Below are 24759 nucleotides of genomic sequence, written 5' to 3' on the forward strand. Positions count from 1 at the left end.
AAGCCCTGGCCACCTTTAATAAACAGTAAAAAGCAGAATTACACCTTAGCAGTTGGAATACATACACAGTTTAAGAAGCAATCCCATCTCCTAGATTTACCCTCACCAATAATTTTATAACTCACTTTATGGGAAACATTTCAGAGCATACAGTGAAATAGCTAATGGTCTATACACTCTGCAATTCATCTTATTAAAGGAGGGGTTTGACTTTCAGTACAAGCAATAAATATGATTTGTATGCTTTTTGAAGTGAGAGTACCAAATATCCACAGACAGCAATTATCAGCACAGTGCAATAGCAACTATCTAACTGAAAAGAATATTACTTATTTGCATCCAGCCATTGGTATCTTAAACAAAATTTTTCAACAGAATACACTACTCCAGCTGAAATAGGGGTATGAAATTCTCTTGCAAGCTTTAAGGCTTAGAGTAGTGATTCATATAATTCAGTGGTTTTCACCCTGTAACTTGCAGACACTGGTGAAGTTTGTGTACTGTTTTCAAAGTCTCCCAAGAAAAGCAAAGAAGGCAAGTTTATTCCCAGAGAAGCTTAACATTCTTGTAAAGGAATCAGTTTCCACTGGGAAATTTACCAGGGTATGCAAATCAGAAAAAATTAAAATCAGTGGAATGATTTGACCTTTTTCAGTTCTTGCATACTTAAAAACCCTTTTCAGCTTGGCATCATTTAAGAATAAATAAAAATTCTCAGTAAATAAAGCTTGTTTTGAAACAAATACTCCAGTTAAAAAAATACTTAATTCTACAATACAGTAAAGTCTTCTTAAGCTGATTGCAACCTAATCATACAATTGCTTTTGAAGTTTCAGGTGAAGCTGAGAAATAAATTCTTTGTATCTCCCTTTCAGTCCAAGACAAATTGATATGAAGAGATGTGATAGTGAAGGAATGCAAAGGTGTTTTTCCTTAGTCAACAATAAGGTCTTTCTGAGTGAGAAAACACAACCTGTGTTTTAATGCACTTTTTCCCCCCTGTTCTAAAAAACTGCAATATCATGTACAACTGGGTTCTCTTTTACTGAACCCTACTGCTAACATGAAGAAAGGACCATCCAGAAGCATCAAAGAAAGGGAAGAATTTAAACCTGTTTCAACTGCAGATGTTAATTTCTCATCTAACCTGCGTTTTACATTTCTCTTCTATAAATCAAAACCCTTCCAAATACACCCATAACTTCTTAAACCAGACCAGAGTCAGTCACATGAGCAGAACTGCTGGGCTTTGTATTCTAATATTTGTTCAGGAGCAGACAAAAGGTATAACAAAGGTAATAAAGTTACATGCACAGATAGACTCTCAGCACCCTAAGAAATCAGAACAATGACAACAGAACCCACAGACTAAAGGAACTTGGAAGGACAAATATAAAAAATATAATGCTCTTCTTTTTTCTCCCAAAATCAGCAGTTACAGGGTTTGGAGAAAACCCTGAAGTAAGTAAGAAAAAAAGGTCACCTTGCAGAGTGATGAGCTCTTGCTTTTCCCCCAGCAAAAAAGTTTGCAGAAGTCAAAGCTCTCAAAAGACATGTGGGAAGATTGAGGGTTACAGAAAAGCAGCAGAAGTATTAAAGGACATCAGAAAGCTCAGAGAACTGATAATATTGAAAAAAGGGCTTACTGATGAGTTCTTAGTAATGAGTATTGAGAAATCACTCAAGCCCTGGTACCAACACCAAACCCAATCCACAGCATGTCTCCCATTCTTTACAATTCACTGTAAGGCAGGCTGCAATGGAGAAAATGCTAGGACAAAGAGCAAAAAGATTTCCTCCCAGCTGGCATTCTGATGTGAGGATGTGATCATAACTCTAAACTCACAACTGATTTATATTAAGACTGTTTGTCAGATTACCAGTGTGCATCTTCATCTGTGCTTTTGTCAATGGTGAGTTAAAAGCCACAGCCTCTATTCTCTTGACAGAATGCAGCTGCACATTACCCTTAACAGAATGAGTGCAAACTGTCAACAAAAGGATTGTTCCACTCTTGCTACCTTGTGCTTCCTCCCCAAATCAGAACAGCAATCATAGAGCTGCACTGAGACACAGATCAGCCTGTTGATAGAGAGGAAAAGCATCCCACCAGAGGAAAAAAAGCTACTCAAACATTTTTCTGCCAGACCAGTGAATAGATCCAATTCACTGCACAGCTGCACAATCACTCCATAAGATTAAGCAGAACTTGAAGCTACCCACAGATGCAGCAGCAACACTTATCTTGGTGTGACTGTCTACAGCAAGCTCAGAATCTGCAGTTTCCTGCTCTGCACAGAAGGCTTGACAGATGGGGGAGTTTGTGGAAGGCAGTCAGTCTGCCAAAAGAGATGGCACATTTGTTTAGATGTAAATTCAATCCCTTATTTCTATGTCACATGCACCTCAGACCTTCTTTTTGAGATGTACAAAGGGGACAAAGCTACCCATAGACTTTTAGTACTAACATCACAGAAGAACTATAGAGAACAGAGTTTGAGAGTGAAAGATTTGCTGGGAGGTACAGGTAGTGTGCCTGAAAATGCTTATAGTGATAATGAGACTAATTCCAAACAAAGCTGGGAAAATGAATTTGACTCATCAGATAAAATAATACCCTATGCATCTAAATTCCTTCTGAACAACCAGAACTTCTGGTCACATAAATCTTATGCTAACTTAATTTCATTATTTTGATATTTTTTAAATACTGAGATGTAAAAGAGGTAGAAAATATGGAGCCTTTTCAGTTAGTCAGAACATTTTTGTTTCAAATCCTCCCAAACATCCAATATAAAAATGACAAAAGTTTATTTCAAGAGAAAGTTTTCACCTGTCTGCCAGGAAGGAGCCCTGAATTGTGGTAAAAGGGTAGATCCTGAAGAGACTGCCTGAGCAGTACGAGACTCAATAGCAGAGAGAAAATTCATAACTGAAGAAGTTTCCTTAGTGTTACCTCCAGCACTGTGCATACTGGTATCAAATATTCCTGAAAGACCTAGATGATGGTGGAGGGAAATGAAACAAAACAGATCATTCAGATGAACTTCAACGAAGCAAAATCAAATAACAAAGATATATGTTCATAATTCACTACAAAAATCCCACCCTATTAAACATTAGCAACATAAATTATTAATTGATTTTTCTGTGTTTAACTGTTATGCAGTGTTACAACTATAAGCTGGAACTTCAGTATACATTTTTAAACCTATTATTAAATGTATGTCAGTATTTAGGTACACCAGTAAAATGCTTCCCATAACTGAAGATTCACTGCTCTATTTTCATCTGCTTAAATATTCAGATTTCCTCCTGATACATGTTTAACTTTTTATGCAGCTTCTCCCTTTTAGGCAGCTTATGGAAGTTTGGACACATCTATAGGACTGGCACATGAAGATGAGTTTTGGTTGTTTCATGTTTCAACATGTTTCAACAAACACCTTCATGTGTTTCCCGTTGCTCAGACCTTTCAATAGCAGGGGGCTCAATGGGAACCTGAAATCCAGAGTTGTGCATAAAGAAATTATGTCAATAATTAACTGCAATAATTCCAACCCCCCATCATCCTGATCAAGCAGCTGGCCAGGACTGACTCCAGTCAGTACATGAGTTCCAGCATCTTTTTTTGGAAACTGAGCAGCAAAGTGAGCATGAAGAGGCCAAGCCCCCTCCTCTGACACAGAGTCCAGTAACACAGCCTAAGCCACTGCTACATTTGAAATAACTTTTAACTTTTCCCCAGCACCCTCTCAGCATGCAAATAGAAGCAACAGCAGCAGCTTGCTGCAGCACACATCAGCTTTGCTTTAGTCTGGAGGAGCTGGCAGCATTTCTGCTGCTGGCTTGGAGGCACACAACGTTTGGCCCTTGTGCATAGGCCAAATCCTGAAAAGCTGGATTTTAAAGAATAAGTGCAGCTTTTTCAAAAAACAAGATACCAAGCATAGCCTCTCTTTATATTTTCCTTTCTACTTAAGACATTTCGATAAAAGCTAACAACTTTCTCAGTTGTTTCTCAGCTTTTCTCAGCTTCTCTAATACCAGTTGCCAGCATTTCTATGACAAACTCCTTTTGATCAAAAAATTGATTAACTTTAATGTGAATTACATAAGAGTTGGTTTGTTTTCCTTTTTCCTCTGTAGCTATTTAAGCAGTATTCTCATATATGGACAGTTACCAGCAGGATGTTGAGTAGTTGAGTATCCAGGAAGCTGATGAGGAGTTGTATATGTCTGTCTGTGAAGGTCTGTTTCTGAATGTGATGAATGTCCTCCTCCATAGCTTAAGCTAAGGAAGAAATTAAACATTATTAACAAAATGTACAACCATAGAAACAAAGAACAATTATGAAATATCAATCACAAACCAAAAAGTTACAGAAATACAGGAAAACAAAAGCCCAAGATCAGACAGATCTAGTTCTGCTAGGGTAGCACAAAAAATGTTAAGCAGATAAAAAAAGTACTATTGAAACCTAAAAAGCTGAAGGGTGCAGGTGAGGGAAAAAAATCAGAGCTGATCACAGAAAAGTTGACAAAGGACTAGGTCACAGAGTTCAACTGTAAGAAAAACTCACTGGACACTTTTTGTAATGATTTACTGATATCAAGTCTGCAAAGCAGATAACTGTGAATACATACCCACTTTAACATTTATATTTTTAATTCCATTAAAGCTTACAGGACCTTGTTTAATTCAAAGGCTGAAATGACTAGGAAGCTGTGGGAGCAATAGTTTTCAAAAAGATGTTGGTACTTTTGGTACAATTTAATAAAATTGACAGTGAAAGCACTACCAAGTGACAAATCCATCTTCAGACCTCCTAGCATTAAGTGCAAGTTAATGATTCACAGCTTTTATTTAACATTTTTAAGTGAGTCACCTAAATTAACATGATGTTTCAATTAGGCTTAATGGAAGCAAGCTGAAATATACATTGTCTGGGTCTGTGTAAAACCAATATTGCAGAAAAGAAATGAATGCAATCTAAACATAAAGCAACCTTAGGAACTTGCCAAAAGCCCTAATGATTTCCAGTTTAAAAAGCAGAAAACAGAGGGGAAGCAAAACAAAATCCCCAAACTTTCAAGCTTCCCCAGACCCAGCACAGCATAGCACCTGTCAAACGGAAAAAAAATGAAGGCCAGTGTGACCAAGTAACCATTTACCTTCTTTTCTTGCCTTTTGGACACTATGTTTATAGGTAGCTGCTACTTTACTCCAGTGCACATGTGAGACTGCTTTAATTTCAAAATTCAAGTGTAAACAAATGCCAAACCAACCCAAACAACAAAACCCACAGCCCTCCCTGCTGCCTGCTCTAAGGGAGACTTCCCTTATCTTTCATCCCTGGGGATGAGGGGCAGTCATTCTGCATAAAGAAAAATTGAACTCTCAGTGCCAGGAATCATGACATCATGGGAAACTTTTACAGAAGGCACCAAATAATAAAAAAACTGGCAACCTCGCTGGGTTTGCTTCATTTCCATGAAGATGATGAGAGGAGCCAGAGGAGCCTCTCAGAGCACTGTGACCTGCACACATCATGAACCAGCAAGAGCCTGTCTGTGCAGGACTTTCCTGCCTGAGATGCACCATCAGGGGATGTGTTTTCCACTTCAGCAATGCTCTGTAGTCAGCATGCCAGCCTACAGCACAAGCCTAAAGAATGCACTGAAATCCTTTGAAAAAACAAAGAACCTCAGCTACTGCTTTTCTCAGTTGTGCTCATTGTCCAGCACTTTAACACCTTTCACAGCAATAACTGCAATTTAGAGAATTGCCAAACCCAAATTCAGAGTCAGCAGATCCCTGTGCTTATGCTGTAGAGGACAGATCTTTGTGCAGTTCAACACTGTGCATCAGCAACTGATTTCTATTATATGCTGACTGAAATCTTAACTATTTGCACCACTGCTATGGACAACTGGCAGACATGATTGTATGACACTAGCTTATTTTTTTATTTACAGCATTAAATATTTTCTATTATTTCCAGATCATTAAAAAAAAAAAAAAATTGCAGCAGTGTTCTGCACATAAAACATTGTGCAAGTAATAAAGCCAATTGAAATATAAGTATTTTCACAATAAAAATTTTAAAGTTAAGGTGGTTTGGGGTTTTTGAACAAATGTGCATAGCTGTAAAAAAAAAAAATTCCCAAACATATAACTTCAGAGACATGAAGCTTTCCTCAAGTCTTTCTAATAAATAAAAAAACACAACATGAGAAAATAACTTTCTAGACTGAAGCATGGCAGCACGTGCACTCTTGGCAAGAATTATCTCCACTCACCAAAATACTAAGCTTGTGAAAACTTCCCTGCAACAGGTTGTACTTAGGTTTTCTTGCACATTTACTTAAAGCTTTTACCTATGTAAAAGTATTTGGTGCTGACTTCTCTTTCTTACACATTTTAAAGGTGAACTCTGAAGTTCTACAGCAGCACAACTTCCTTTTCCCATTCTGTATTTTCAGGCTGAGAGGCACTCTGCTGGTGTTCCAGGCAACTGGGGCTACACTTGGCAGCAAAAACACTTCTGGATGAGGCAAGATCCCCAAACCCAGTACAGTATATCAAGCAATATCACCCCATTCCTCCTCTTTAATTGTAAAAGCAAAAGGTCATCAGCAAAAAGTGGATGAACTTTAATTAACCACGTGAAAATTTTGGAAATTAAAATATTTGTTGTGTGGGGTTTTTAATTATTTGTTTATTTTAAATTTCTATTTATTCTGGTTGTTCAGTGAAGATTGTCATAAATTTCCTCTTCACTCCTCTAAAATAAACACATTTTTCTGTAAAGGGCAGGTACAGTACACAGAATACATGCCCACAAATTACAAAACACAAAACAAATATACAAGATTCATAAAATACACAAATACACAGACCAGAGGCAGAACGCTCAGGAAGATAAAAGTAACTTGTAAAACAAAATTAGACAAAGACTTTGTAACAAGGAGGGAGATAGAATTAGACTTGGGATACAAAATAACCTCTAGACTTCAGCACTCAGAAACATTGTTCATTACTAGAACCTCAAAATTCTAGTAATGATGGGTATCTTAGAACACCCAAAAAAAAAAAAAAAAAAAAAAAAGCACTATAATATATTTAAATACAAACTCCCAGCTCACAGTCAATGCAACCGCAACCTCAAAATTGAATCTGTCTTTCAATAAAAAACATTGCACTTATTTGAACAGTTAATTGTTTATTATATAATTACTGCTTGCTGGAATGTAGATTCTTATCTCAAAAAGCCTTGCATATATGCCTTCAGTTTACATAAGCTTATCCTAAACAAGCAGGGCATTCTGAGAGATTACTGCCTTAAGGTTTCTTTTATAAAATTTAACTTTTAAACAGATGACTTTACACAGCATGTAATTTGCATATCAAAAATACACCCAGCATGGCAAATACCCTTATGGCTACCGAGCTCTGAGTGCTCTTGTTTGGAAGTTTGTTACACTTGTGCAAGTAAGAACTTGCAGTGAAATGTCAGATAAGTTACTGAAGAAACATTCACATTACTTGGTACTTTGTTATTCCAAAAGCACTTGGCCCTTATCACTGATTATCACAGTGATTTCCCACTTCCACTCTCATAGTGAACTGCACAATAGAGTGATTATTGCTAGGAAATAATATTAATTTGACACACAAATTTGGAAAATAGTTCCCCCTGAATTTTTTTTCATTGAAAAGATAAATATTACTCTAAAATTAAATGTAAGAGATATTCTGAAAAGGATTATCATTATTTGTCATTGCTGTAATAATAAAAAAAATATAAAAATGCATATGACAATGGAAGTGAAATGACTCAAGTATTAATCTGATCTTTTTCAGCTACATCAGCTAGGCTAATAGAAGATTTTTACTTCTCCAGTGAAATTTCTGGAAGAAAACTGTACAGTCATTGCACTCCTTACTAAAATACCTCAACCTTGATTTACAACTCCTTTTTGTTAGCCCAGATTAAGTCTGTCAGGAATCGACCCTTCACACATCTGTTTGCATTGCTTTTCTCACAATCATTTATTTTCAAAGCATTCTTCAATCCAGTAGTTTCATACAAATTCAGGTCCCCATCTGCAAAAGGTTATCGAGTCCCATTGCACTCACCACCCCCTCACTTGCCAAGACAATTATCAGGTTTATGTTTCACACAAGTGAGGGATGCATTTTGCAGCTTCAAACTCAGATGGAAGTCTCATTTTTACACGGAAATAACATTTAGATGCAATAAACACTGGATATACAAGTAAGTATTTTTATTTCTTTTATTTTCTTCAAAGAACCTTGCTCTTCAAGGCATCCATACAGAACAAAACACAGAAATAGAAAACAAACTTTACAGAAGCATCTTTGTCCCCTATCCATGTAATGACATTCCTTTTAGTAAGTATAAAGTAAATTTTTTCACCTTTCTACTTTATTTTCTAGTTAAATCTTCATTACAGCTTAGCAGTTTTCAAGGTTTTTGATTGATTGATTATTTTGCATTTGTTGTTTTCTGGATGGGAGGGTTGTTTGGGTTATGTTTTGTTTAGTTTAGTACAGCAATCATTCAAGTACTAGGGAAGCTCACAATGTTTTCATGGAAAGCAGACCAGAACTCTCCAGTAGCAAAGGATATTTCTGGGTGCAACCCCCTGCAACTCCTGCCTCTCACACAAAGGAAAATTGCTACAGAAACATGAAATTGAATCATTAAATCACAGAGCACTTTCAAAGCATTCAGATGGTGTGGGCTGTGCTCCAAGTGAAACTGGACACCCCCAAGACAAGCGGGTGCACAGGAAAATCCCAGCTCCAGGAGATGCCAGGGGTGCTCCCTCCACCCTGAGAAGGGAACTCAGCACCCCAGCTCTGGGGTCCTGCACAGGCTGACAAGTCTGACACCAAAACAACCAAGCCCAAACAACAAAAGCCAACAACCCAGCACGCACACAAGGCATCAGATCTGAGACCAGGAAACCTGATCTCATTTTTGTCTGCATGTTCTGCCTTACTGAAAACAAAAGCTCCTGTGAGAAGATGACTGGGCACAGCCCCTTTCTGATTAAATCACCATAGAGGAGATTAAAAAGAACAGTGATAGCCTCATACTGGCAAGAAAATACCTTTAAACTCACACTTTGCATTTATCTTACCTGAGATATATGAGAAATAGGGGAAATATCATTCAAGTTTCCCTGTATCCCAAAGCTCAGATACTTGGCAAAGGAGTCTCTCTCCAACCAGCTACTAGGCAGTGCTACAGCAAATTCCACTTGGAGACAGAAAGCTAAGTCATAAAACTGACAAAAGCACTTCTAAATATTAAAAATGTCATCCTAAATATAAGACATAGAAACTGACACACAGCTTACATCTCTTTTTGTCCACTGTATTTGATTTTAGATGTGTAAAATGCAGTTCCAGATTGTATTATCTGCTGGCAAGTACAAAGTTAGGATTGCTTTAATATTAAACACAACATTTATTATTTTCATTAAATACTTATCTTTGTTATTTTGCCTTTACTCAAACATCTCGTGGAGAAAGAATGGAAGAGTATTACCTGAAAACATTACTTGAATTTAATACAGATGAAATGGAGGGTAAATGGCTCCATTGTAACAGCAAGAGCTCCCTGTATGCTATAGTCAAACTAGAATGTAATTCAGCATCTAGGTGTTATCTGCACCTCAGAATAAAATTAAAATTTAAAAAGCAACGTTACAGGTAGATTACTTCAATCCAGAAATGGGTTTAATCTTGTATTTTATAAAAGCTGTGACCCTAAGAAGCAGAGGAGGGAGTTGCCCAGGAAGAATGTTGCTACTTAAATGAGCTGAATACCATTAGTAACACCAAGTCACTCCTGTCCAACACACTTTTGGAAGTTTAAAAGCACAAAAAGTCCTTAAAGATGACAGAAAACAGAAACAGATAATATTTCAGAAATTAATTCCAATGGAAAACAAACGCTTTCTCAGCCCAGAAACTCATTTCAGTGCAAAATATTTTTAAAATGTATACAATATGTGATTTTTTCACTTCTGTTCCCCAGCCACAGACATACTGAAGGGAAGGGGAAAACAGTGCAAGCACAAATTTGGGTTGAAGCCTGAAAATGTTGGCAGGTTCAAGAAAAATAGGAAACCAGCCTACTCCCTGCATCTAATTCCCTTGATCCTCTCATTAGATTACACAAGACAGGACAAACCTAAATATCTGCACAAAGAGAAAGAATGTTTAACAATCCAGAATGGTTGCAGTGTCCACGTGTCCTGGGGTGACTTTATGATGCTGAATTGTATCCCCATTTATCTGTTTAGCCCAGAAAAAAAGTTTTGTGGCCAGAAATAAGTTTAGTGCCTTTAAACCTAGATCTGAGAGAGAAGGGGGGGAAGGAAAAGGGGTGGAATTTTTTTTCAGCTGTATTTAAAAACATAGATATCCACCACACACAGAGATGTTTGCCCCACACCACAATAAGCAAAAGAAAAAAAACCTGCTACTTGAAAAATAAAGTCCACCACCAAAAAATCAAAAGAAAATCATCTTACAACTAATACCTCAAGGTACCTAATGCATTCTTTTAAGAATAGCACACATCTTTAGCATTTGCCTAGCCAGTTCTTCCATTCTAGCAAGAAAAAAATAGATGTCAATATTTTTAAGTATTATTAACATTATTCCTCAAGACAGACAACTTTTGGAAAGATAGAAAATACAGAATCAGACTCCAGTAGTGAGATAAGTCAGTAAACCACAGAGGAGCAGCATTTTAGTGACAAGCTCCACTGTTTGCTGGTAATGGCACATTCTCCCTTTAAATGCAATTACTAACACACCAAAGGCAATCTCCCTCCACTCTTTCATTAAAAATGAAGCTATAATGTTAATTTCCCCCTTCAATTCAAAGGCAGAGCCACCAAGAGCATGGCTGAGACTGCCACAATGTGGGCCAATGATTGCCTGGAGGTACTTGCAAAAGGAAACACTCATTACTTCCTCACTTTCTAGGAGCACAGATAAGGAGCTTCTAAGAAATAGATTTTGAGGTAGAAAATTACATGCAGGGTGCTGCCTCAATAAGTAAAAGTTCATGCTGTTCCTATGATTCTTCCCCTGAATATATATCACATCTGAAGGGAGAAAAAGAGATTGTATGACACAAAAGGTCCATCTCCTTTTTATTCCCATGTTAATGTGTCTGAACCCCTTATGCTTGATCCTTTTAAAAATGAAAAACAGGAAAGCCAAAATAGTCTTACTGGGACTTTAATACCTGAGCACAAGTGCTGGCTTGTCTGATTAAGTAACCTGTGGAGTTCTTAACAACAAAGACAATATAATTCTGTTTTCAAAAAATCAGTCAAACTCTGTCTTGAAAATATGTATGTGAAAACTAATTTTCAGATAAAAAATAGCTATTTATAAACTTCAACTTCAGTTACTACTAAGGGACTGGACAAACTACTTGATGTCATTTTTCAATGCATGCAACCTAAATCAGATTTCTTTATGAGGTTATTTACAGTCAAAATGCAGTATATTGAACAAAATAATTTTTTAAAATCAGAACTGTAAATTTGGAACCGCTTCTCTTGGCTTTGACAAAAAAACACAAAACTTTGTCACTTAGCCAAAACAACTTTGTAACAGAAATTCTGCAGCTTACAAAAAAGAAAGTAAAACTAAATTACTCTACTATGTCAGTCTAGAGTTCCTGATGCATGTTGTAAAATTTCAAGGTCTGGAATTAAGCTTTCAGTGCTTTCCTGCTTTGAATATTCAAGACTAACTTTGATGTCCTTATTAACACAGTATCATTTAAACAGACACTCTAACACATTCCTCCCAATTTGCATCATAATGCAGTGTCAGAAATAATTTTAAGACATTTGTTTGCCAAGCAGTTTTGGGGATTAATACATCTGCCCTGACAGCTTCTACTCTCAGTGCCTGCAGAAACAGGAGCACCATTATGGTCTGTGCAGCTTCCACCACTGTAAGATCTGCAATCTCATTTTCTTGCCTTTTGAGACGCTGGATTGTTTTGTCACTACGTTTATTTATCCTCTTCTCTTATCTTCCCTCGATGAAAGAGCTTTTGCTTTAACCAGCATAAAGAGAATAGCTGTGATTTTTTAAATTATAAATGCTTCTCTCCTAGAGCTTTACTCACAATTTCAGAAGATTTTTGTAACAGACAGTAATGGAAGCCCAACACTTCTTCTCTGATATGTGATACTATTCTGTTGTCAAAAGTGCACTTGGGACATATTCAAAAGTCTTTTCAAGATCATTCCAGTATTAATGGCTGAACACACAGCATAATCCTCTATTACAGCTGAGATACACACAAAAAAATTCCATTACTTTTAATAACAAAATTTTATTTCAAAATATAAAAATCAGCAGAGCATTATCTCAAGATGTGGGTTAGCCACATCAGAGCCTTAATAAAATTACAATTCATCTTACCCATTGAAATGCTTTTCATCTCTTATCCTCCCACAGTTATTACAGCATCATATTTTGTGGCAAGTCTTACCTTTAGGGTACTACAGGAATACTTGATATCCCATTTCTTAGCAAGCCCTTTATTTTCCATTTATATGGAAAGTATGATGCTGAAGTTGAGATTTTCAGCACAGAACTCTAAGAGTAAGAAGTGCAAATATATATGTACTGAACACCAACAGAGCCATCTTATGCTGTCAGTGGGCTCCTTTCACTACCAAACCTTGAAGCCCTTTCCAGTTCCACAACCCATGAAATACCTTGTGCTTCAGTCTAGGGAAACCCAGGCACAAATAATAACCCACTCTGATTTACAGCCCTCACCACTGAGTCTCCAGTGCCCAGGACTGAATTTCTCCAGGTTTTGTGACGTTAAAATGCACTCCTGTGAAGAGTGGCCCACAGCCATTGGCATAGAATAGGGGCATCTACTCAGTGACCATATCTGAGATCACACATCCTGCCACCCTAAAGCCAAAAATTCAGGGCCATTGAATGGGGTCTAAGCTCCCAGCATGTCCACATGTCCAGCACAGTGTTTTCCACATCCCACAACACACTACAAGGGCTAAGCAGCCTGGATGAGCTCCTTCAGATTCAAAACAAGAGGTATCCCTATGACTAACACCATTTCCATCCCAATTTATGAGGTGTGTCCAGGAAAGATCTAACATATTAACAACACAGTTCATCATAAAATACAGTAGCAAAGAGTCCTTTACATTAAAGAAAGCACCACAGGGTGTTATTAACCAAGTTTATAAGGAAAATCCGCATAGCTCTTGAATTTAGCTCTTATACCTCTTCACAAGTACTCTCCTGATCCTAAAACAGGTTTAAATTTACATTTTTAATCTTGCAAAGGGAACCCTGGCTATCATTTCATTTGGCACAAGTCACTATTTAGCTGAAAATACTAGATGAACCCAATTGCATGTGAATGCTTCAACCAGAAAATCTGCATTGTTCAAAACTGTAGAAATACAGCTGCATGGCATTTACTTTGGAAAAACTACAGTATATGAAACAAATCCCTTAAATTTGCACCAAATATTGATTTGAGCTCTCATGATGATCATGCAAATGTCTAAACAATACCAAGTATTAATCAAGATCAAAACAGCATACACGCAGGAACTAAAAAGACATCTTTTAATTGGTGAAAAAACATTCTTTTAAAAATAATAGCAAAAGGGAGTTTTTGAAGGGGAAAAGATGAAAATGCATCACTCTCCAGTGGTGCTGACTATCAGCAAACTCCAGCTCACCAGTGCCAGCAGCTGAAGGTAGTTAACACATGGTTGTGTTCAGAGGACAGAGAACTTGGCTTTATACAACCACTCTCTGTACAGCAAATGAAGAAATGTTCAGATTCAAGAAAAACTTATTAGAAATCCTGTTCTTGGCAGGCTCAGCAGAACATAATGAAATGGGAGCAACACTGGGATTGAAGGATTATTCACTGTCTAGCACTGGAATTTTTGACACGAAGACGAGAGAAAGTAAACAGGATGTGGTGTGAAACACCAAGCTGCCATATTTCTGAGAGGGATTTCCTGGTCAGGAAAAAGGGCAGCATGAAGGTGCAGCACAGGCTGGTACACTCAGCCTTTGTCTGGCACCTTCTGGATGACCAGAAGCTCTCAGAGACATCTGGAATGCCAGACAAAGGGCTGGAGCCCTGCAACTCTCCTCACACAGCACTGCCAGCTAAAAAAGGAGGGATATCTCCAATGAAATCTAGGTGTATGACTGCCCCAAGTATAACTCCTGCAGGATTATTAAGGAATAAATGCTCCTTACTATCCTGCTGTGTAAACACTATTCCTCTAAGATAAGGATGCCTAAGGGTGCCTTCTTCCTGCTGAGCATAATTGGTTGCACTTTTCCAAGTCCTAAGCAAGCAACTCAGGTAGGCATGTAAAAGGAAGATGAAAAACAAGAAAAGCAATATGGGAAAGTAAAAGCTTGTCTAAACATATGTAGGTTCTTGCTGAATTGTTTTGGAATAAGAAACTTTCAAGTAAGCAGCCATCCAGGAATAAGAGTTCCTTGCCCCTTTTTGTAGCCCATCATCAGAGAAGTTCTGAGGAGGCTCCAAAAAAATAAAAGTGTCCACTTAGCCCCAGGTGTGACCAGGGCAATGAAAGGAAAGAAGCCATGTAACAATGACAGAATAGCATGCAGAAGTAAACCCAAAAACTATGAAATCTGCCCAGTGAGACAAGCAAATCTAGTACTTAATAACCATGCACTCTATCCTCTCTGAAAGCATTTCTCTTTGCTTAAAAATTCAAAGAATTTTCTTTTCTCTGCCACTTGCATGGTACAGCAAGAAATGCTGTGCTGGAAAGGCTGAACTGTGCATGCTGCTCAAAGTTATTTTTGTCACAGTTAAGGCTGCTAAGGAAATTCTGAAGTGAGACTATTAATGTACTGACTTCTAACTGTTTTTTGTTTTGATTTGTCTTTCCTTTGTTTGTTTAATGTATGGAATAAGCACTCACCATGCAAAGTAACTTCTTGACATGCAAATTTGTGAAAGCTTTGACAAAATACAACAAAGATATCCTTGCAAAATACACCCACTTCATAAGAGCCTTAGTATTGTTTAGAATGAATATAGTTCAGGCATAGATGGTTTTTTCCTGACAGAAAAAAAAAAATTTCTAAAAACAGCCTCCTTCCTATGACAGCATTATGCCAAAATCAGCAGCAACACCAAGAAAAAAATAAAAGGTGGGCAAAAGTACAGAAGAAACAAGGTGAAAAGGTTACTCTGTTGGTATAAAGTAAACATACCTATGATTAAAGTTAACAGGATGAAAGGCAAAAAACACACATGGGACTGAAACACTTTTTGCATAGGTGGTGGAATACAACCCCTTTCTTGCAGAACAATGCATTCTGTAACCTGTGCTGAAGATGTTTGCTCCATGAGAAAGGGCTCAGATCTGAAATACCACTGTAGGTGATCTCAAGAGAGATCTGGCACCCAGCTAACACAGACACCAAGTGCTCCTGGCAGGGAAGCAGGCACCACAATCTGTGTGGGATGTTCATTGACAGTGACAGGGCAAGACTGAGCCCATCTAAAACCTAAACCCTGTCCAGAACCACTGGGGAGAATCCCTGCCAAGGCCACACAGCTCACTGCTCACAGCTCTGCTCCCTGCTTGTCCCCAGGTGCCACCTCTGGGTCCCAGGCTGACAGCACAGGTACAGCAAAATCCATTCAGGTTTCAGCCAGGAGAGTTTTCTCAGGCATTAACAAACAAGACCAGCTCCCAGTGCAGTTGCACAAACACCAGAGCCAGGACTAGGGAAGAAGAAGGGAGCCCCTTTCAGCAGCAGTGAGCCTGAGCAGCCAGCTCAGCCTTCTCAGGTAACTGCACCCTCAGACTGAGTTTCAGCTCATTCCTTCTGCACATAGCTCTTTATCACCATTTCTCACAGCAGCAGAATGACACACACTGCTTGAAACCTTTCATGTAAAGCTGGCATTAAATCTGACACAGGTAAGCAGTGTATAAATCCAACCAAGCCTGGCTGGCTCATTTTGAAACTTTAGCAAAGATTTTGCAACATGACCACACATCTGCACCAGGGAAAAGCTAAGGGACACAGAGCAAGAATGCATTCAGCCTCTGTTCAGTCAATCTTTGACCTTCCCACAGCTGTGATTTCAATGCAGGTGAAAAAAAAAAAAAAAAAGAAAGGAAGGCCAACAAAAGCCAGCAAGTCCCTGTAAAGTATTTGTGCTACACCATGGACTACCTGTGTTTATTTTGCATGTATAAATGTTTCAAATATAAACCATGGCAAAAAATTTGGTAAGATTTTAAAAGTGACCTATCTTTCTATATGTTTGTAAGGTTTATTTAATCTTTCTGTGCCTTTTAATACAAAAATTTTAAGTATATTCCCAGATTATGAGCTTTTCTTTCAACACTTGAAATACTATGCCATAGGGAACTTTTGTAGGATGTGTCTAACAACAAACATTGGTTTCACCTCTCAGAACAATTTCATTTGATGAAAGAAAATGTTCTCTGCTTTTCTAAAACACTCTGCACTTACAGAGTTCCTATAGCTATGCAAAAATCCATTAGAATTTAAAATTGAGCTTTAACTAAAACACAATTATCATACAGCTGTTACAACAAGCATTAGTTTGACAGCTATGCAAAAACGAGTTTAAAAGCCCATCATAACCATTTATCATAAAAGTATAAGTCTCTCATTTATGTAACTTTGCAAATGAACTATCACAGTAACTCTTTCTCTTAGATTAGCTGTTATAGGCCATACTAACATAATTTCAGTGCTACCTGTTGAAAAGAACCATATTGAACTAAATTATATAAAACCCCATATAGTTGGGTAGGGCAGAGATGGATACAGATGGACTATTAGGCATAAAGGAACATCAGAGACTATAAAATTTAAATCAACAACAACATAATTGCAACTGACTTTTAATCACATATAGATTTGACTCTTAGAGCTGTGGCAAAAACAGAACAACAACAGTGAGTTCTGTCCACTAGTAAAAATCCTTCTCTAAATGAAACCCTGTGAGCACCCACAAGTCAGAGAAACCTCACCCATTATCACCTGCCTCCATGTTCTCCTTCCAAGCAATTACAACAGTCTCTCACACTATTACACATCACCTGTTTTCTGAATACTCAGTAATTCCTGAGCAAGTAGCAAGGAAGTATGACATACCTTATCTGCTATCCAACAGCTTTTGACAAAAAGAGGGTTTAAGCACAGAGGTAGGGTTTTCTGACAGCTACAGTAAAAGGCCAAAAGTGGCAGTGCACTCCCAGAAGCACCAGAAATTCCTTCAAGGTGCTGACAGGCTGTGTAAAGGGTCTGGGGTCAGGGATGTGGAGGACAGGAGCACACCTCAGTCCCTGCTACACTGTCCCAATGTGCTCCTCAGCAGGAGTGGTCCCTGCTCAGTTAACACGGGGATCCCAGTGATTTCCACCAGCTTCCATCCCCAGTTCACCACCTCCTCCTATTCCATGGGAACAGTTATGTCACAGCAGGCCTGGTAGCAATGTCCCTGTAACACTTCACCACACATTTCCTTTCAGTTGATAAGAATAGTGCCATTGCACAGACAAAACAGTGCCTGCAAGAAATAAGGAGCAGGATAAAAACCAGATGGCCGAAGTGAAGCACAGGAAGACAGGAGCAATGCTTGTAGGGAGGAGAAATCATTTTGATGAGCTGAGACTGTGAACATGGCTCTCCACACAAAGGGAACATAGCCTGCCACAGCATAACTAGGAAATTTGAATGAAATATTGTTATCTATATCACCTAAAGGCTGAACTCTTTTCAAGCAAGTACCAGATGAACATGACACACATTTTTTAATTTAACATCAGGCTAATGCAGCTTCAGCTGTTAAGATGACTACCTGTCAACCACAATCAAAAACACTCTTCTGAAAAATGTGATGTGATCTGTAACACAAGCCAAGGGCATGGACAGCATATTCCTTTACAGAACATCTATACCTTCACCATTTCCTTCCAGGCTGGTGCAAGCCTTGGCAGTGACAGGAATGACTCTTCCATCCCAATTGCTCAGCAACTCCATCCTTACAAAGACAAAAGCTATCAGCAACAGAGGAAACCACAAGTACCTAAAGCCCAGACTCTACTTATCACTGTGTCCAGTGTGGTACAAATCTCTAAATCTGGCCAAAGACAGAGTATATTAATTCTTATTAAAATGATATGAACCCGAAGAAGCCAGTTCAGAAGAATTTCAAGCACAAAATATGATTCATAGTATTTCCCCTGTTCTTGGTACAGTTAAAAAAAAAAAAGTTTAAATGTTTCAGCCAACACATTTTAAATGCATCATTTGACACAATGTATAGAACCTGGAGATGAAACTTCCAGGAACTAAAACAAGGTCTTTTGCACATTGTTTCCTGAAGCATACCATAAATATTGCCATATCATACAGGGATGCAGTAATACTAATTTACTGGTATAGGCAGCAGGCATTGATCTAATGAGCTTCTGCATGGTACTTGTCTTGGGCCTTTTCTCCATGCCATTTCTTCTAAAGAATTCCAAAAATGTACATTTAAAACTGCAGTAATGTAGCAGCTATTAAAGAAATGAAAGATGTGTTGCAAAACCAGGGGATTCTTTTAATTAAAAAAAAAAAAAAAAAAAAAAAAAAAAAGTCATCAAGAATTTGTGTTTCTTGTAAAATCCAAGAGAGGTACATTCCTGCTTCTGCACTACCTATTCTTAAACGACCTGGGAAATCCAAAATTCCCTCAAGGAATAGCTGGCATGGCCCTCAAGAGAGGATGAGAATTGGCAAAAGCAATATAGAAAGGACAGATCACTGACTTCCACTGAAATCAACATAGCAACATGACCAAAAGCAGTTCAATGATTAGGCAGAAAAATTGGGAAGAATGATATGGAGACCTTATTTTGCCATGCAGACAGCTCCTCAGAGAAACTGGCTAAAGAGTTTCATGGGGCAAGGGTTTGGCTAAAAAGCTACCTGTCCTTGCAATTTTCTGAGAGACAGGGAATGTACAGTCTCACATCCCAGGGATCTGTGATCTTCTCACTTAACATTGGCTTATTTGTATCTCAAGTACACCGTGCACAGTTCTGGAAGGGTGACAATAACCTGGAGGAAATCAGAAAGAAATCTGGGAGAATAGCTAAAGTAGAAAAAAAAAAAATCTCTGGTAATAAAATTCCAAAGATTAGCTTCTTTTTATTAAAAAAAATAAGTAAGGGAAAAAATTAATTAAATTCCTAACAATTTATACTCAAAACATAATAGGATTTTGAGTGTTGATGAGACTCAGTGGTCAGAAGCTAAAGGTAACCCTCTTCACATCAGAAATAAAATATAAATCAGTCACTCGTATACCTGACTAAGAATTGTGCTGAATTTGCCTCATTGGAAATTTTTAACTACACCTCCTAAAACGTAAACTCTACTTTCAAACACACACACACAAAAAAAAAGTTCTACGGCCTGCATTATGAAGAGGTCAGACCAGATGATTGCAACAGTCCTTCTGACTTGATAATCTATTAATCTTATCAGACATGTCTGACCACTTTCAGAACCAAGTGCAAAGTCATCTATTAGCGCACCTATTTTGACGGGATATTTTTAGCCCGAGACTCTCTTTTACCTTTAAACCTCGTCGAGATGGGAACCGCAGATAAATCAAGCTAGAGACATAAAAGGCAGGCGATAACGAAAATCTCATCGCCTAGAGAATACTCGTTTCAGTTGGCAGAGTTACACAACCCAAAAACAACCCGAAGCCAATAAGATATCCTGTATTTTCCCCGCACTTCCCGGAACTTTGCAGAACTCTCCGCGGGACAGAATCGCTGCAGACAAGTTTTGGCTGCGAGGAGGCTCCGCACGCCCCGGAGCAGCGCTTTAGAGGGAAGAGGTTCGGCAGGCTGAGCGGAGCAATGGAAGGGCGCGGGGGATGCTGGTGCCCCGGCGGGCAGCATTGTTCGGGCGGGCAGCGCTGCCGGTGCCCGCGGCCCCGCTTCCCTCCGGGAGCCGGCCAGGGACGCGTGAACTCTTGAACCCGCGCTTAGCCCGACGCGAGCCTCCGGGGCGGGGAGAGCGCCCGCCCCGCCGCCGCCGGGGACAGCGGGGAGCCCGCGCCGCCGCCGCCGCCCCCCGCCCGCCGGGACGCGGCCTCACCGCCCCTCCCGGCCCGGCCCGGCCCGGCCTGCCCGCGGCCGCCGCGCCGCGCTCGCCCCCCGCCCTGCCCTGCCCTGCCCTCCGCCGCGGCCCCCGGGCCAGGCCCCGGCCTTTCGTGCCGCAGCCCCCGCGGCGGACCCTCCTCACCTGGGCTTGAGGCTGCCGGCGCCGCGCTCGTAGGCCCAGGAGGCGGCGGGCGGCGCGGTGCCCGGGGCCAGGGGCTCGGCGAAGCCGGGGGTCGTGGGGTAGTTCCTGTCCATCATCGGGGCCGCGGCCGCGGGGGCTCCGCGGGCGCCCTGCGCGCAAGAGGGCGGCGGGGACCGAGCGGGGCGGGGGGGGAGCGGCGCCTCATCCGGGGCGGGCAGCGGCGCGGCCCCGTGCGGCCCCCGGCGCTCCGCTCCCGCTCAGCGGCGGGCGGCGGGCGGAGCTGCGGGCGGCGGCGGGGGCTGCGCGGCCGCCGGACCCATGTCGGGCTGCGCGATCCCGGGACGCTCCTCCCCCGCCAGCGCGTTGCGGCTCACGGGCTCCGCGGCCGGGGGCAGGGAGGCCGCGGCGGAGGGGCTGCCGGGGCCGCCGCCAGCAGCAGAGCCGGCGGGGGGAGCGGGAGCAGGAGGAGGAGGAAGAGGAGGTCTGTGAGTCGCGGACGGGCGGCCGCGGCCTGAGGGGGAAGCGCGGCGGCGGCGGGAGCGGAGCGTGGCGGGGGGCGGTAGCCGCCACCGGGGCGGGGTGGGGGGGCTGAAGGCGGGGACGGGCGGGGTGGCGGTGTCGGGTATGGGGGAGGCCGGTTCCTCGGTGAAGTGAAGCGCTGGCGCTTTGTTGGAGGAACCGGGGCGGGGCCATGTTGTTCCCGCGGAGGGGAAGCGCCGCCAGCCGCGGGCTCCGGGGCGGCCGCCGCCGCCAAGATGGAGCCCGCCGGCCGCCTCATTGTACCGCGCTCTGTGGGGCGGCCCTACACCGGCACCGGGCTCTGAGGCCGCCCCATTGTACCGCGCTCTGTGGGGCGGCACCGGGCACCGAGCGGTGAGGCCGCCCCATTGTACCGCGCTCTGTGGGGCGGCCCGGCACCGAGCGCTGAGGGCGCCCCATTGTACCGCGCTCTGTGGGTCGGCACCAGCACCGGGCACCGAGGCCGCCCCATTGTACCGCGCTCTGTGGGGCGGCACCGAGGCCGCCCCATTGTACCGCGCTCTGTGGGGCTGCACCGGCACCGAGCGGTGAGGCCGCCCCATTGTACCGCGCTCTGTGGGCCGGCATCGAGACCGCTCCCCGGCCCGGCCGCTGCCCCCGCGGCGGGGTTTGCCCCGCCACCTCTTTATGTGCTTGTGTCACAGCTTTCCTAAAGACTCGGGCATTCCCCATAAGTCTGGGCAGGCCTGGGGCCCGAATGGAATCGTGTGTGGCATCACAGAGTGCTTCGGATTGGAATCATGCAGCTCGATCCCCTCTGCCATGGGCACCTTCCACCAAATCAGGTTGCTCAAGGCTCCATCCAACCTGGCCTTGAACACTTCCAGGCATGGAGCAGCCACAATTTCTCTGAGTGGTGTGTTTCAGTGCCTCACCCTCCTCACACTAAATAATCTCATCTTAATATCTAATCTAAACCTACTTCCAGTTTAAAGCCATTAGCCCTTGTCTTATCACATGCCCTTGTAAAAATCTCTTTCCAGCTTTCTTGTATGTGCCAAAAGTCAGCTAGCAAGAGAGCAGAGGGTATATCTATTTATAATTTTTTTATTTTAACTTAGTCTAACTGGTGAAACTTCAGAGAGGCCTTCTTTAGCGAGGACTGGCTAAAGCTATTTTATTTAGAGCACTCTAAGCCACCTGGTTTGTAGACAGTAAATTCCTATGTCTTCTGCTGATTGCTTGTTAAAACAAAGAATAAGGGAAACGGGCACCATCTGCACAGAGCAGGGTAGGAGCAAAGGAGACATCAGCGTGGTGCAGGGGGGTGATGGCTGAACTGTGGTGTCTTGCTTTCCCTGCAGATTGAAGATAGGCAGGCCGAGATGAGCAGGAGGAATGTGCCTCAGAGGTAAAGATGAGGAATACTCTCTTGAAAAGAGGGTGACTGCACCTGAAGGCATTGCTCAGAAGAGGAAGGTGTATGCTAATGAGCAAGTAAGTCTTTTGAAGGTTCAGTTTGTAGCACTCCAGGCAATACTGAACCACAGAGTGAAATGAATTCTGTAGTGAAATGCATTTAGAAACTTGGCCACGGCCAATCAGATTAGATGTTAAAAAAAAAAAGTTACAAAAAACCTCAACAGTGGAATGAAAAAATGGAGTGATCAGTTTTAAATGAGAAAGCAGAAAGATATGAGACTTCAGGAGGAAAAGCTGAGGTTCTGCTTTTCTCATGGCTTATTTCAAGATGCAGCAGGAAGAAATGCAGCCGTGGATGGGGAGGGAAAGAAAGGTAAGTGTGAGAGCCATCAGCACTGAGGAGAGGAGCAAAATAACCCAGAGGCCAGGGCAGAGGGAGAAGCAGCAGCTCAGCAAAGCCAGAAACCAGCAGAGTGAGTTTTCCTTGTGTTTGCATAAGTTAGCACCTGTATTGCTTGCAGCTGGAGGAGGCATGTGGGGGGTGGGAGACCTTCTTTCCCTGGGAAACAGGAGGGTTGCTGTTTTACATATGAACGAGGCCTGATGACAGAAAATGACTCCAGTTGTATGCTGATAGTGCAGCGTTTGGGCTGCTGATACTATTGAAAGTGCCATTTCCAGTAGGGAAGGACCCACAGCTTTTTATTTTCCTGCAGGATCTCCAGTAATCTCCATTATATCATTACACTTAGAGCACATTGTTTCCCTCAAGTGGGCCTGAGAGGAGGATGATACATAGTACTGATATAAAATACCTTTTCCATCTAGTTGCAGTGTTTGGTTTTCTCGAGTGAATATGTTGCTGTGGAGCTTCTTGTCCCAAGTTTGGAACAATGTATTAATAAATTGTAAAACTGCTAGTGTCTTGTTTGTTGTTGTTGTTTTTTTCCTCAAGTAATAGCAACATGACTGTAAAGAGTACCATTATGTTGTTTGTTTCCATTACAGAACTGCTCTGAAGAGAATGTGGGGGTGGTTACATGGCTGTAAAATCATGTTACACCAGAAATTGCAAACAACGAGCACCTGTCCAGATTTACAGGCAGAGAAACATAGACAATACATTTCTACCACTAAATGAACCACAGACAATGTTTCCTGAACATTGCTGGAGTAGATCCTCTTTTCTGGCAATCAGATGGTGAAGTTGAGTGAAACAGAAATTGTGACAGCTGTTGTTAAGTTTAATTTCTTCTTCATGGTTTTAATAGAGGTGGAGTAGACTGAAAGCTTAATCACTAACATCCATAACCATCAGATAAAGTCAGTTTATCCAGTGATTTGCTTTTCCTGTGTATGAGAGAAATCTTGTCCTGAGATCAGCCAGCACGACTTCCTTAGTTTTCTCATTAAACTGACCCCTGCTGCTCATTCTGTCCTCCTCCTAGGAAATCTTTCTTGAAGTTGGTGCACTTTATCTTTTTGTAACCAAATGATATTTTGTAACACTTTTCTCTAAGATAACAAAAGAGTATGTTGAAATTGCTTTTGCAGTATCCTGGTATCCAGGATACTTATAAGCAGCTTTTCTGAAGGATCTGTTCAGGTATAGAAAAATTCCTTTGATAGATCATGTTAATTATATATATTTTTTAATGTTTAGATTAAAGTGTACATATTAAAATGTATATTTAGAAGTCATGTTAGGTGTGTTAATGATTCTGAAACTTGGATTCTTGTCTTAGTAAGGAATGGCTTTGTTTCAAATGCAGCTGTTGCTTGCTGTATAGGAGCTGAGCTTTGGTGGGCTAAAATGCCTTCTAATCTGTAGTTCATAACTTAGTGCCTGTAGCCAGTAGTGATATTGTATGTGCTTCTCTCTGAAGTCAAGGATTTAATATAATAAAAATATCTTGCTGAAACATAAGCTAATACAATTTTTCTCTCTATTTAAGACCAAAATCTTAAACTGTAGCACTGTAACACTATCTGTGCAGCATACCAGCCTGGAGCAGTACTGATTTTTTTGTTTCTCATTTCTTTCCCTAAACAAAGAGTCTCCACTTTGAAAAAAGAAATCTTTTATAGAGTCAAAAATGACATTTGATAGCTAGGAGACAGATATAAGTCCTTAAGGTAACACTTTAATGGGAATCATCTGAATAGCAGTATTGCTTTTTGAGGTCTAGTTACATGTTTAGAGTGAACATAAACCAAATGAAATGCAGGATCAAGCTAATAGGTAGTTGGCAGTTTTCTGTGATTTTATCATAATTAAAGCAGTATATCAATCACAGATCCAGGGCCAAAATCATGCTCCAGTTTGTGATTGGCATCAATGTATTTATTTGTAATTGATTTATTTATTTATTAACATCTTTGTTGCACCATGTGCTAGAATTATTACATATGTTACCAGGAAAATGTCAGCAAGT

The 24759-nt window shown here is 41.0% G+C and overlaps 2 protein-coding genes across 7 annotated transcripts in view; one reads left to right on the plus strand and one right to left on the minus strand.

Moving 5' to 3' along the window:
• The window catches only part of QSER1 (glutamine and serine rich 1), a 43530-nt gene extending 22634 nt beyond the window's left edge, over positions 1–20896 (minus strand). The window contains exons 1-3 of one of the 6 annotated variants that reach the window (XM_056491895.1): positions 20423–20895; positions 4185–4294; positions 2957–2998 (exon numbers count right to left, since the gene is read on the minus strand). In XM_056491895.1, the coding sequence (XP_056347870.1) occupies positions 2957–2998; positions 4185–4294; positions 20423–20538 (268 nt within the window). In that variant the 5' untranslated portion in view covers positions 20539–20895. Of the gene's footprint in view, positions 1–2833; positions 2999–4184; positions 4295–19090; positions 19263–19742; positions 20167–20422 lie in introns of those variants that run through there. The other 5 variants (XM_056491893.1, XM_056491897.1, XM_056491894.1 and 2 more) reach the window with 5 other exon arrangements.
• Positions 20897–22300: 1404 nt separating this feature from the next.
• Positions 22301–24759, plus strand: part of CCDC73 (coiled-coil domain containing 73) — an 84857-nt gene continuing 82398 nt past the window's right edge. Inside the window, exons 1-2 of the mRNA XM_056492247.1 lie at positions 22301–22399; positions 22653–22922. Of these exons, the coding sequence (XP_056348222.1) occupies positions 22301–22399; positions 22653–22922 (369 nt within the window). The remainder of the gene's footprint in view (positions 22400–22652; positions 22923–24759) is intronic.

This window comes from Oenanthe melanoleuca, chromosome 5, assembly GCF_029582105.1.
Source record: "Oenanthe melanoleuca isolate GR-GAL-2019-014 chromosome 5, OMel1.0, whole genome shotgun sequence".
Taxonomy (NCBI): domain Eukaryota; kingdom Metazoa; phylum Chordata; class Aves; order Passeriformes; family Muscicapidae; genus Oenanthe; species Oenanthe melanoleuca.